The sequence below is a fragment of the Dasypus novemcinctus genome, chromosome 11 (assembly GCF_030445035.2).
Source record: "Dasypus novemcinctus isolate mDasNov1 chromosome 11, mDasNov1.1.hap2, whole genome shotgun sequence".
NCBI classification, from domain to species: domain Eukaryota; kingdom Metazoa; phylum Chordata; class Mammalia; order Cingulata; family Dasypodidae; genus Dasypus; species Dasypus novemcinctus.
The window spans coordinates 80,888,165-80,902,605 of record NC_080683.1 but is presented as its reverse complement, the minus strand read 5'-3'; the positions used below and the strand labels follow the sequence as shown (position 1 = coordinate 80,902,605).

Below are 14,441 nucleotides of genomic sequence, written 5' to 3'. Positions count from 1 at the left end.
AGCGGATTTGGCTCAACTGATAGAGCGTCCACCTACCACATGAGAGGCTCAGCGTTCAAACCCAGGGCCTCCTGACCAGTGTGGTGAGCTGGCCCACGTGCAGGGCTGATGCGCGCAAGGAGTGCCGTGCCATGCGAGGGTGTTCCCTGCATAGGGGAGCCCCACGCAAGGAGTGCACCCTGTAAGGAGAGCCACCCCACGCAGAAAAAAGCGTAATCTGCCCAGGAGTGGCGCCACATACACGGAGAGCTGAAGCAGCAAGATGACACAACAAAAGGAGACACAGATGCCCGGTGCCACTGACCAGAATGCAAGTGGACACAGAACACACAGAGAATGGACACATACAGCAGACAACGGGGAGTAAGGGTAGAGAAATAAATAAATAAATAAACAAACAAACAAATAAATAAATAAGAAAACCAGGCAGTTATCTGGACCTGTGGGCCATAGTTTGTTGACCCCTGCTCTATTTAATTAGTCTATAATATCTTTCTATAAATTATGTTTAATGGTTGCTTAAAAGAAGATTGTTTGGATGTCCTATAATTACTTAATCCCCCACTGCTGGAATTTGTGTTATTTCCAGTGTTCACTACTGTATTCAACCTTAACAACTAATACCATGTAGCAAAATATTTGGGCACAACTATAATTATTGCCCCGCCTTAAACTGTATTTTGATACAGATACTAAAATGGCTACCGAACGCCTAGAAAGCAACAGACTCTAAAAGGAAGTAGCCTTGAAAACCAATTTTGTATAGTTACATCAAATTCCTGACATGTTAGAGGAGCTTTATAAGTATAATATACTGTACAGTGATAAACCAGAATGTATGTTCCAAGCAGGAGTCTAAATCCTTTATATATATATACTAAATAATTTAATCTGAGGTAGGCACAATTATCATCATCAATCCACTGTTACAGAAGAGAAAACTGAGGCACAGAAAGACAGTAACTTCTCCAAGATGACACAGTCAGCTCTGGTTAAGCACCACCGGCAGATGTCCAACTCGGTCTGACACTCCGGCCCTTGCTCTTGAACATCAGGCTGCACTACCTCTTCATTAGAGAGACTTGGTGAATATGTACAGCTAGGCACTCACTTTAAAATGTGCCGGTATACAGTCGGCTGTGTTCTTTTAAAATGTAGATCATGTTTGGCACACGAGTGAGCTCACACTCTAATAACCCGTACAAATTCTGTCCCACAACGGGACGCTTCAGGTGGAGGCTGGATGCCCTCCTAACCTTCTTTGGTCATCCCACCTCCCAAGGCCACCTCTTCATTAACTTTCCCTGCACCCCTTAGCCCAAATAGTTATCCTCTATAAGCAGCAAAGATTGATTGGGGCATACTTTCACATCTTATTTTCCAGTGGACAGTTCCAAATCTATCACTCCTGGGGCAAATTCAGGTGGAACTTCGCCTGCCACGGAGGGGCATTCACGCCATGGGAATGCACGTTCTGGGTACGTACCCTTCGACTTTGAAAAAACCAGTAGCGTCATTTGTCAAATGTCCCTCCCGCGTGGCACGTGGCGGGCAAAGGCCTGGCTTGCTCCAGCCACTCGCCAGGTCCTGAGGGCGGTTTCCTGCGACCCGCGTGGCCTCCTGTGGCTCAGTCCCTGCTAGGAAGGAGATGCAGGCGAGAGTTCCAGAAAGGAAGTCCGAGTGGGTCGTTCGACTCCGAGGGGAAATGCAGATTCCAGTTCTCATTTCCTGTCCCGATTTCTCTCCCTGCTAGGACCCAGCTTCTCGAATGTTCCCTCTGGGGATGAGCGACCGACACCCAGGTCCCACAGTGCCCCCTTCCCCGCCGCCCCTACCCAGGACCTTAAAAGAATAGAATCAAGAAGCAGAACGGAAAAAAGAAGAAAGAATTACGAGGGCGCTTCTGATTGACCGCGGGCTGCGCACACGCAGCGCCGGGGCGCGGAGCCCGCGGGGAGCCGGGCCGGGCCGGGGTCTCCGGCGCCCAGGCGCGCGCCCCGCCCGCCGGGGTGGCCTGGACGGCGGGCGCGTGCGCGCTGCGCCCCGGCCGCCGCCTCCCGCCGCCGCCGCGATGCCTATTTTAGTCAAAGCGGCTGCGGGCGCCGGGACTCGGCGGGGGCGGGAGAGCCTTCGGACCCGCCGACCAGCCGCGGCTCCCGCGTCGGGCCCCGGTCGAGCCGCTGCGTCCGTGTGCCCCGGGCTCCGGGCCGCGCCGCCCCAAACTTTGGCCCCGAGCGCCCAGGCTCGGTGCCGGGAGGAAAGCAAGGTAACGGGCGGGAGGCGCGGCTGCCGCGGGCTTTCCCCGCACGGAGGGCTGCTCGCGGCCGCGTGCTCCCGGGCGTCAGTCGGGAAGCGAAAGTTGGATCCCGACTCCGCTGGGAACTTGGCCCGCCCCGGGGGCGGCTGCCTGTCCTCAGCGTCTCGGCCGTCGGGAGCGCAGCGTCTGCCCGCTCTCGGCGGCCGCGCGCTCGTGGGGCTCCCCGTCCTTGGAGGACGCCCTTTCCCGGCGGAGTCTGGGCGCCGCAGCCACCGACCCTAAGTAGTCAGCTGCCGCGGCTCGGCTCCAGGCAGTCCCTTTGGTGAGCTCGGCTTCTCCTCTCCGCGCCGCGCTCCCCGGCTCCCGCCCCCCAAGCCCACCAAGGCCCCGCCTGGCACCCCCTGGCCCCGCGTGCCGTCTCCGAGGCCCTTCGGCGGGTGAGCTCACGGGGGTCCCCCTGCACGGCCGCGCGCAGAGTGCGAGGTGGGGCGCGGCGCCTGGCTGGACCCGCCGCCCCCGCTCGCTCCGCTTCCCGCGGTCGGACAGCGCCTGGTTAAGTACGGAGAACAGTTGATACTGACCCTCCTTCTTGAGGAGCTAGGTGAGCCGGGCACCTGGGAAATGTCGATGGCTAGGGACCCGGCGCCTGGCCACCCACCCACGCCCTCGTTTCCTAGGCTTTGGCAAGCAGGTTGTTGGCCAGATAAGTTCCAGGAACTGCCTGCTTTGAACAAAGCATGAATAAGTGTGAACAGCTCTTAGCAACGTAATGCCATTTGCCATTCCGAAGATGTGCAAAAATTCCGTTAGAATCCCAGAACGAACCGAGTAAGTCTTTTAGCATGCCTTTTGCTCAGTGCTGTTTCTTTTACATTTTTGTAGATTGGTGAAGGTTTAGTATATTTAATTTCATCATTTGGCTGTTTGGAACTGCAAACCTATTTGAAAGTCAGCGGATAAACAGGACTTTACTAGAAAAAGAGACTGTGAGGAACAAATGGGAGAAAAGATCATTTCTTTTATCAATTTACCAGTCTAATCTTCCTCCTTAGACACATTCATTTTCTATAGCAGGACAGTGAGCCACTTATATCCATTAACTAGTGATCAAATAAACCAAAGCCAGTAAGATCCGACCATTACTTACCTACAGTTGGAACTGACATTTCACAGTCGGTGGTTCTTATATGTATCTTTAATAAGAAGTGGTGCATCTTAAAATATATTTTAGAATGATCCCACCAATTAAAAAATATTACTATTTCTCTGGGTCTTGGATCGGTAGATTGTAATGTCCCTGTAATTTTTATTGGATTAGGAATTGATGCCTCTTTTAGGAACTTTTAAAAGCCTGACATTAAATTGCAGTGGAGTAGTTGTCAAGGCAGGTATAACTGGGTGACTGTGAGGGGCAATAAGTTTTGATCAACTTACTTATATAAATGTGTATTAGAGTCATAGACTATGAGAACTTGAAGGGATTTCAGAGGCCATCTCGCCTAGGGACAAGGAGGTGACAGACCCAAGGAATGGAGTGACTCTTTCCTTGGCTTATGTGGCTCCCTGGTGGTCATGTAGAACCTGAGTCTCTCAAGCTCAGAAAGACTAAGCATGCTTGTAGCAGGGGTTCTTAACACAGGATCTGTGAGCTTGAAATGAAAAAAACAAACCAAAAACCACATTATTGTGGGGACACGTTGGTACGGGTGTGATATATTTATTAAATAATACACAGTCTAGTGTGTATTTAGTAAGGCGTCCATGGTTTTCACCTGACTGGTAGAGGGGTCCCTGGAACAAAAAAGGTTAAGAACCCCTGCTCTGTCTGTAGTCTAGAATATTGAAGTTTGGGGACAATGAAAAGTGATTTCTAAACCCTTTGTCATGTTTGTATCCCTTTGGTGTTGTTTTCACCTCTCTCTCGGTGGCATTCTCTGCAGAGGAATATCTTGCACACTGTGGGACTTGTGTTTAATAGTTAACACTACACTTACTCAGTATGGCTAATTTACCCCCCAGAAACTGAGCTCTTTTTATGCAGATCATAAAAATGATATATAATACTTTACATTTCAAGCTTGCAAATAGCTCTGATTAACTGAAAAGTTAACTGTTTACAAAACAGATTCTAAAGTTGTGGGCAAGTTATTCAACTTCTTTGATCATTAGTTTCCTTATCTATGGTGTGGTGCTAATGCTCCTTCATTCCTTCCTTCTCAGTACTTCAGGTCCAGGAAGAACACAGATGGATAAGACATTGTCCACAGGGTACTAGGAGGAATAAATGGGACAATGAGAGTGAAAGTACATTCTCAAGTGCCACAGGAATAAATAGTAGTTGTTATTTGTATATTATTTATTTATGCTAAGGTAGTTGACCTTAGCTTATGAATGTTAGAGGACATTTAGCCTCGTTCTTTCTCCTGCAGAAATTGTGGCCATAAAATGCAAACTTGGTATAATTAGAGTCATTAAAATAATAATGTTCCCCATCCCAATGTTTTTATTGATTTGGGTTATATTTTTATTGATTTGGGTATTTGGACAGTAGTTGAATTTTTATGATTTTTTCCCCTTTTTTGTAGCAAATCACTATCTAGGGTAACTATTACTATTATACTTAAGAGCTATTTCAGAATGCCGTAAAGAGATCTTTACTTGATAATTTCATTTACAGTTTGTTAATCTGTACTTTTTAAAATAATTTTAAGAGATGTGGAATTCTTTCATGTTTGTCTATTAATGTCCTTTCAAAATGCCTAACCTATTTTTCTACCACCAAAAACCTTTATGTCAGTATGTTGTAAACAATCAATAGAAAAGTAGGGTTGGTTGCATAACATTACTTGGGAAAAACTACATATTTCTAAATTAAAATTAAAGGTATATTGAGTTCTTTTGGAATTCTTTCTCTGAAAGAGAATAATTCACATTTTCTGTAAATCTATATTGTTATTGTCTACGACCATGTTTATATAGTTAATGATAGATGTAGTTTTTTAAGGTCCAGCTACCAAGAATAAGAAATATAGTTAAGATATAGTGCCACTTTGTGTTAAGTTTAATGTAAGTATTTATAAAACGTATATTCATTTAAATATATTTCCTGTGGATTTTAAGATTGAAATAAATAGTTAAATGTGTCTTCATGAACCCTTCTACATGTAAGTAAACTTCCAGTTTACTCCTTTTTAATTTGTGAGATGAAAACCAACAGGAATTACTATGGGAAAGAAAGTAGAGCTTTAAATTAGACAGTAAAAGAAGGCTTAAATATTTTATCTCTCTGAGTGTATAAAATGATTATAGTAAAATATGATTATATATTATGAGCAATACAATTATGTACGATGTATATATGTAGGATAGAATGATTTAACAATAGTATAAAAATAGAGCCTTCCAAGTATCTTAAATATTTAAATAATAAATAAGAGCATTTTAATTTTTTTTAGAAAAAGCATTCAAAAAATCATTTCTTCCAGTTATTTTTCTTGTGTTTATAGTCAGTGTCACCCTTGGGAGTATGATAGAAACTTTTTCTAAATAGCTTTATAATTGCTGTAAGGCATGAACATTGGTAATTTTGTCTTTTGGACCGGTTAAATCCCTTACTTCTTCCTCCCTTACCTCCTAATATATAGTTGTGCACTATGCTAAGTATTTTATATATTTCATCTCATTTTATCTAAAGCAAATGAAATGCTATTTTTCATATACGGAAGTAGATACATTTCATACATGAATGAGCCAGAATTTGAACCCCAGTCTGTCTAGTTCATAAGCACCAGAGGATTCTTATTTATCAACTTTTAGTTCATGGAAATAATTTTGGTGTAACAGCCATAGGGGTGATAAGGTGCAGCTGCTATTTTTATGATTCTTCTTTTGTTTATTTGTTTTTACAGGAAGTTTCAAGATGAATTATACTGAGTCCAGCCCACTGGCAGAATCTACTGCAATAGGTTTCACTCCTGAGTTAGATAGTATTATACTCGTGCCTTCCAACGAGACCACCTGTGAGAACTGGAGAGAGATACATCATCTAGTTTTTCATGCAGCAAATATTTGTTTTGCAGTTGGATTGATTATCCCAACTTCTCTTCACCTTCATATGATACTACTTAGAGGAATATTAAGTATAGGTAAGTTATCTAACTCAAACTTCACATAGCTTTTCTATAACTGGCGTCAATGCTTTGCAGTGGTCACTTCAGAGTATTCCTTGTCAGATCTATAGCACATAAGAGGAATAAGCCTCTATTATCTACTTGTGTATATCAAGTAATTTAGAATGTAGGCCTTCATATTGCCATATCCCTTACTTATTTGGAATAAAATATATATGTTTGCATCTTTTGTATGGGTTTTTCAGATATCAGAAAATCTATTCATATATAAGAGTATGGACTCTGGAGTGAGACTATGATTTGAATCCTTATTCTACCACTTGCTAACTGTGTAATTTGGAAAAGTCATTTAACCTTTCTATGCTTTAATTTCCTCATATCAGATGAGGGTAAAAATAATACTAGGGTTGCTGTGACACTGAACTGGTGAGAGTGTGTGTGTATGTATGTGTTTGGATATGTGTGTACTGCATGAGACTTAGAATAGTGCCTTGCTTGTAGGAAGTACTACATAGTCTTAACTATTATTATTTTTAAAGACACTTACTTGCTGTGGCCAGTAAAGCAAAACTCGGAACAAAAGCAACTATCCAGATACAGTAGTTCAAATAAAACCTTCTTTTTTTTTTTTTTTTTTGGCCTCAGTAACCCTAGGGAAGCTGATTGGATTAATTTCTATAAAAATAGCAAAGCAGTTGAATCTTATTCTAGCAGTAATTCTTGACAGATTATTCTCTGTGTGTTTATTCTGACTGTCTATCCAATTAGGTGCACTTTGAGCATCTATAATGTATCAGACAAAGTTTGAAAAAGGCAGTCTCCTTCCTTGAGAGACTACTCCCATGGGGCTGGGGAAAGAAAGAGATGGGCAGGTACCATACAGTGTGGCATGTCAGATGCTGTAGTGCAGGGCCTGGGTGAATGGAGAGGGCAGTAGGTTCTGTCGGTAGGTGGAACAAGGTCCCAGTGAGGAATGACATTGGGGCTGGCTGTTGGAAGATGAGTGGGATTTCTCTGTCAATGTGAGGAGTCCTACAGGCAAAGTGCACAGAGGAGAGGGAAAATTCAGCAGATTGGAGGAATGACAAGTAACTCATCCTGCCTAAAATGTATGAAAAATGGGAAGGAATGGTAGAAAAAGAGGCTGGAAGAGTAGCTGGAAGGCAGCTTATTGGACTTCTGTGCATGCTAAGGAATTTGGACTTTTCCTCTTAGCAATAAGTGGTTTTTAAAGGAAACAAATAGCATGGTTTGATTACTGCTCTAGGCAGGTAACTGGCTGCTGCATTGAGGAGAGTTTGGTGAAGGAGTGAGGTGGGGGCAGAGTGGGAGGTGTTGGGATCTGCAGTGGCTAGGAGGTGAGGCTGGAGGCAGAGCAATCAGGTGAGAGGCTACTTCATTTGTCCAAGTGAAAAATGGCATGGTAGAGAAATTTTGCAAAGGTAGTGGGGGAATGAAGGGATGGATTTGAGGGAAGTCAGAAATAGAATAGAAGGTATGAGTTGTTGGCTTGGAGTATGAGAGCTGAAGCTCACGGAGTTTCCAACTGAGACAGCTGGTAAGTAAGGTAAGGATTACAGCAGGAGGTGCAGGGTGTTGAATGAAAAAAAAAACGCACCCTATGAAAAAGTAACAGATAATTATAAGTTTTATGATGGAACTTTGGCAGTAGAATGAACCAAGGAGATCATCTCTTCCAACAGCCTCATTCTAGAAAAGATGAAACCAAAGTGTGGATGGTTTAAATGGCTTGTCGAAAATTAAGATGAGAAAAAATAGCACAGGACTATAATTCAGGTCCTCCAGTTTCATAGTCAGTTCTTCCATTACAATACCCTGTCTTCTTTAAGTAATACTTTAACTCCTTAAATATTTGATGTGAAATAGTATACTTAAACAATAGTATATTTAAACAACATTGAAAATTTTACATTTTAGACTCTTATTCAAATGCCCCAAAGCATTCTTATGAAATAAAAAATTGCAAATGAATAACTTTGTAATTTAAAAAAGAGGTTAGCTTTTTATTTGCATGTATATGTCATTGATATATTTGTCATAATGACAATTTTACTTTAAATTAAAAATACATATTAACTCTCCCACCAAAAAATTGATTAAAAAAAAACAACTTGGGACATTTTATCTAAAGTAAGAAAACCAATAAGAAAAAAACAGAAGATTCCTATAGATAGATGATCACTAAATGAAAATTCAGAAGACTAAAAAATTTTAGTAAAATATCTAGCTCCACCAGTAAACATGGAAATGCAAAATACAATATAATATGTACTCTCTCACCATCAAAATAAGAATTTTCAAATTTTATAACATTGACAACTCAGTGCTGGCCTTTCTTACTAGCAGGATGCAAATTTGTACAAATCTTTTGGGAAAATAATTCTTCATATTATCAAAAACTATAAAGTTCATTTACCTTAACTTTAAGAAATCTACCTTGAGTAAACAACAGAAATACAGATAAATTTTTATGTACAAAGATGTTGCTATTTAAAATATCAAAAATTATACCCCCAAAAAATCTCGTCATTCCAACAATGGGTGGAGGTGGTTAAGTAAATTATGGTTTAATCAGGTATAGCTATTAAAAATAAATCACGGCAATAAGTAAGAGAAAGTAGGTTTTAAAATTGTATGTTTAATATGCTTGGCATCAGGTAAAAATGCGTAAAGACTCCAAGGAAGAGTTAAATATCCAGTGGGGTTGTCTTTAAGTGGTAGAATTATGAATGTCCCTCCCTTAAAAATATTTTCTGTACTTCACAAACTTTCTGCACCAAAGCACATGTTTCTCTTGTAATGGGCAAAACCCCAAAAGGAACTTAATACAATATTTGGTTTTCATAATGCTTAAGTATTTTTAAAATGTGTCTGATTATTTTATATGCAGAGGATAACAGATTTATTAGTTGACATGCTGAAGCTGTATTCTAGACATCTAACATGTTAACTTGGTTATTCAACAGGATGTACCCTTTATATCGTCTGGGCCACTCTCTACCGATGTGCGTTGGATATAATGATCTGGAACTCTGTGTTTTTGGGCGTCAACCTTTTGCATCTTTCATATCTTTTGTACAAAAAAAGACCGGTAATTACCAAACTTAATAAGGAAGTAATTTTAAAGCTAAAATTATTTTTAAATATTTTGTTAAGACTTAAGAATGAGCTTCTAATATCTTTAATCCCTGTCATATAATTCCTCTGAAGATTAGACCTCCCCTTTATATATGCCCGAAAGCGAAATATTTGAATACCATGAAAATTGTTTGACAAACAACTTTTTAAATCATGAGAGCAGTTTAGACATGGGAGAACATGAGTATGATTGGTTTTTATTCTGTTGATATTCAAATGTCACTTGGGAATATCTTTGCCTAGTTAAAAATCAATTACTAATAGGCAACTTCCATAAATATAGTAATGATATACAAACAGTTCATGATATTTTTAAAATTTTAATAACTGTATTTTTTCTTATGCCTCAAATCTTCGTTTAAGGAAATACCGTTTTTGGTGGGTTGTACCAAAACAGCAGTATTTAACTTTTTTTTTTGTCGAATCATATTTTTCCTGTGTTTTCTTGATGACTCCGAGAATGAAAAGATGTAGAGTAGGAAAACAGCAGGGCTCCTGGAAATCACTACATGCATGTTTATTGACTGCATTAAGCTCAAGCAAACATTCAGTGAAGTAAAAAGAAATAATGCTTGCCCTCATCTTATATTCATTGTCAGACCTGCACATAGAAAATTATTAGAAAACAAGACAGTTCATAGGAAATTACAATTTTCACGATACAGATGATACATGCAATAGAGATTGGTCTAAATTGTAACCTGCTCAGACATAGTATCCTAGTCTGTTTTGCCGACTCAATTGGTCAGTTCGCTCTAGGCTATGCTGTTTGTAATAAACAACCTAAAAGTTTCAGTGATTTAGAACAGCAAAAAGGTTTTTTTTGTTGTTGTTTTTTTGCCCTCGCTCACCTCACAAGGAGGCTCTGGCTGCTATGTGGTGGCTATGATTTTATTCCATATATCTTCATTTCAAGATCAGTGCGGAAGCAGCAGTTTCTGTTTGGATTGTGCATTCTCATGGCAGAGGGAAAAGTAAGAGAACAAAAGAGAAACAGCCAATGTCTCTTTACACTTCTGCTCAGAAGTGGCATATGTCACTTCTCAGATTTCAGTGGCCAAAGCAAGTGACATGGCCAAGCCTGATAGTGTTGGGGGCAGGAGTGAAATATAATCCTTGGATAGGAGGTGGGAGCAGCAAGTAATTGGGAACAATAATATAATCTACCACACTTAGGTTGTAGTCCCTCTTCCCATCAACCTTGACTAGCACATAGTAGGTGGTAAATATATATATATATATATATATATATATATATATATATGAAGAGTAGATTCTTTCAAAATGGACATCAATAAAGAGAACTTCATAGAAAATTAGGACTTGAGCTGAAACTTGCAGGATGAGCAAGTTATGCATATGAGTCAGTAGATTTTTCATCTCGTATGTTCATTACTGTGCCACATTGGTTAGTGTGCACGCTGCAAGTGGAACACTGGAAGAAAAAATTATTTTAAAAGCCTATTACTAGAGCTTTGAAGTGGGGGAGGTAGCTGATAGTAATAATGAGGATTACAGTTCCTGAATAACAGAATTTGCAGAAACTCCAAAACATAAGGTTCAGAAGCTGCTATGCAAAGGTAGCACCAAGTAGGTAAATCACATAGTATCTGTGCTTTTGATTCTTCTGGAACTATAAACCTACTTAAAAGGAAAAGTAAAGACTGGTTCTTCATTAAAATGAAACAGCAGGCCGAGGAAGAGCATTGCAAATGCTAGAGGGATGTCTGAATAGCTCTCATATTCTGGGTCTGTAAGATTTATAGTGTGTCTGACAGATTTCACTGGGATAAGTGACCATTCAGTGTGGACCCCAGAATTTATTCACAGCATGTACAGTTTCCTTTCCTCACAATTAGTGTGACTTCCAGAGACTAGTGCTGAGCCCAAAGAGGGGTGTAACCTGGACTTTAGAGAGTTACAACAGAGGTGATTAAGCCGTTCTACTTTCCTCTTCCTCCAGTAGTCGACTTCTTCTCCAGGGGGTTCACCCATCTGCAGTGTTTATTTTAGCATGAGACTGCTACATCCTGCTCTTTCCCTTCACTTTGCTTGAGAATAAACTAATGGGAAGTAGTGATTGCAGCTGTGGATATTTGTTTTCTTGTATTGGTGCACTAAATAATAAATACATGAAGATAAAATGCTTAAATTATGTTTTTTTCCCATAAAATTGTTTTCACATAATTTCTTTTATGTGTTTAGCTTCTTGCTATACTATTTAAAAGTTAGTGTAATTTCTTGTGAAACAAAAATGTTCTAAACATGAAAAGGTTTTGTGTTATTTATAGAAAGTGCTGATTGGGAAGGTGAATGTTGTGACACGATTCAAAATCTCAACTGTTGCTTTACAGTTATTGTTAGGAAGAAGTATGGTCAATACTTCCAATTCTATTATGCTCTCGGACTTTAGTCCAACCACAAAAATATCCTTTTAGCATCTAAAATAGAAATGTGTATCACCACTTACTCTCTGTGTAAGATTCCACTGACCTCAATACAGAAGGGTGATGGTATGTATGTATCACAGATTTGTTTATCCTAAACCATATTTAGACCACAGAAGTAAATGTTTCAATATAGCTGTGTTACTGCAATTTCAGGTGAAGATTGAAAAGGAACTCAGTGGCATCTACCGACGGTTGTTTGAACCACTCCGTGTGTCTCCGGATTTGTTCAGAAGATTAACTGGACAGTTTTGCATGATCCAGACGTTAAAAAAGGGTCAGACTTATGCTGCAGAGGATAAAACCTCAGTTGATGACCGTCTGAGTATCCTCTTGAAGGGAAAGTAAGTGCTCTATGAAAACTGAAACCCCTGGTTTGCCTTGACTCTCATCCAGGCCTCTGGGTAGGAGATGAATAGAATGGAAGATTGCCAGCTAATGGAGAAAGCCGCCAGAGTGTGTTGTTGGTGAAATTTCTTGTTACAAGTACATCTTGTATCACTTTAAAGCAACATGTTAGAGTTAGGTAGGTAGAGTTTATCATGGTGAATCTTGTTCATGTCAGGATTTTCAATTGTGTATCTTTTTAACATTTTAAAAAATCTTTTATTTAAAATGAATGAGTCAAATTGAAGTACGTTTAAACTAAGCATTAAAATTCAAGAAGCTTATGAATGTTTCAGAATTCATTTATTTTTTAAATCTCGTAAATGTAACTTCTAGTAATATCAGTCTTCTGGGGAGAGTCCCAATGTGTGCTCTGGCTCAATTATTAATACTAACTCTTTCCCTAGCAAAAAAGTGGTCTAGTTTGAATAATAAATCATATGATCCCTCCAGCCAAAAGAGAGATGCTAATCACTAGATCAGATCAATTGGTGGCCAGGCACATATCTGGTTCAATACTGGACACTTCTCTTTTTAATTAAACATTTTTTAAAGAAATACTTCTGCCTCAAGAAATGCTTTTAATTTAATTTTAATGCATTCAGTCATCTGCAGAGTCTCTAAAACTTTAATACAAATACAAATCCATAAGACCATTGAGATTTTAAGGATTATCTTATTATTTGTGAAATATTTTGTGTATATCATTAACACTAATTTCTTTTTATCAGGATGAAGGTCTCCTACCGAGGACATTTTCTGCATAACATTTACCCCTGTGCCTTTATAGATTCTCCTGAATTTAGATCAACTCAGATGCACAAAGGTGAAAAATTCCAGGTATGTTTTGGCATGTTTTTTAGGAAGACTTAAACAAATTCATGTCTCATTTAAAATTCAAACCATATTAAATAAAATGCCCGTGATTTATTGAAAAAAAAAAAAAAGAGCTTACCAAATGGTATATATTATATGATCCCATTTTTTTAACACTTACACAGAAGAGTGTATATATGTGCATTTAAAAGGGTCTGGAAAGATATTTTCTAATTTGGTCATAGTGTTAAAATCATTATTTCTGGGCTCTGGATAAAGATCATTACAGAAAATCCAGTTTGCTTTTTATTTTCTTCCTTGTTTGCTTGTTTGAACTTTAAAAAAATTTTCCACTGAAATCATCAAATGCATTCGTGGTGGGGGTAAAAAGGAAAATGCCGCTTGTATATAATCAGTGTTCCTAAAACACTGAAATCAAATTCTTTTATTGGGGCATTACAGAAAACTGACTTGCTCTAGAGAATTTACTTTGTTAATGCTTGTGAAAAAGCTAATCACTTTACCCTCTTGTGTTTAATGATTACGCTTTAGGGTAAAGAATGGAGTTTGACCATGGACTACTCAGTGTGCTTCTTTTTGTATCTTAAAATAAAATTGCCATATTATATGGCACTTAATTCTGATTCTTTCTGTAAGAGCCCAGTCCTCCTGTTTTACTCACTTCATTATTGGTCAGAAAGTAGCCAACAAAATGGGGGAGCATTTTCTTTAAGTCTCAGCCTCTGGATAAAGATCATTACATATATATTTTTAATGTAATATTATTACAAAGTCAATAAAAAATAAAAAAATTAAAAAAAAAAAAAAAAAGATCATTACAGAAAATCCAGAGAACAGGTTTGCTTATGAACAAGAGAGTAAGTTTGTTTAGGTTGGAAGTAAAATGCAAAGGGATGTTACCACTTGAAATGTCAGTGTTCTTCAATGGTAAAATCTTATTGTAGAGCCATTTATTTTTGGATGCCACAAAGGAGATAAAGGAGAAAACTCACTGAAATGCAGTTTAGTTCACTTCATTTACCATAGTTTCAGCCCTGTCCTGCTCCCACTCTGCTTGAATAATTGGCCTGAATAGTTGTGCAACTTGTTGGAAATATGTGCACTTAGTAGAAAGTACAATATAGGTTTGCTCTCTGGGTGCACTGCCAAGCTGGCCAGGCCTATGATACAGAAGCAGAAAGTTGGTTCTGCATTCTGGCTCCTCTCTCCTCTGGTTTACACTCT

At 39.4% G+C, this 14,441-nt stretch overlaps 1 protein-coding gene across 4 annotated transcripts in view; it reads left to right on the top strand.

The window, feature by feature from the left end:
* Nucleotides 1–1,634: 1,634 nt before the first annotated feature.
* The window catches only part of POPDC1 (popeye domain cAMP effector 1), a 39,598-nt gene continuing 26,791 nt past the window's right edge, over nucleotides 1,635–14,441 (top strand). The window contains exons 1-5 of one of the 4 annotated variants that reach the window (XM_058307204.1): nucleotides 1,635–1,802; nucleotides 6,166–6,402; nucleotides 9,375–9,499; nucleotides 12,150–12,337; nucleotides 13,112–13,220. In XM_058307204.1, the coding sequence (XP_058163187.1) occupies nucleotides 1,769–1,802; nucleotides 6,166–6,402; nucleotides 9,375–9,499; nucleotides 12,150–12,337; nucleotides 13,112–13,220 (693 nt within the window). In that variant the 5' untranslated portion in view covers nucleotides 1,635–1,768. Of the gene's footprint in view, nucleotides 1,803–2,001; nucleotides 2,267–2,414; nucleotides 3,086–6,165; nucleotides 6,403–9,374; nucleotides 9,500–12,149; nucleotides 12,338–13,111; nucleotides 13,221–14,441 lie in introns of those variants that run through there. The other 3 variants (XM_058307205.2, XM_071218611.1, XM_058307206.2) reach the window with 3 other exon arrangements.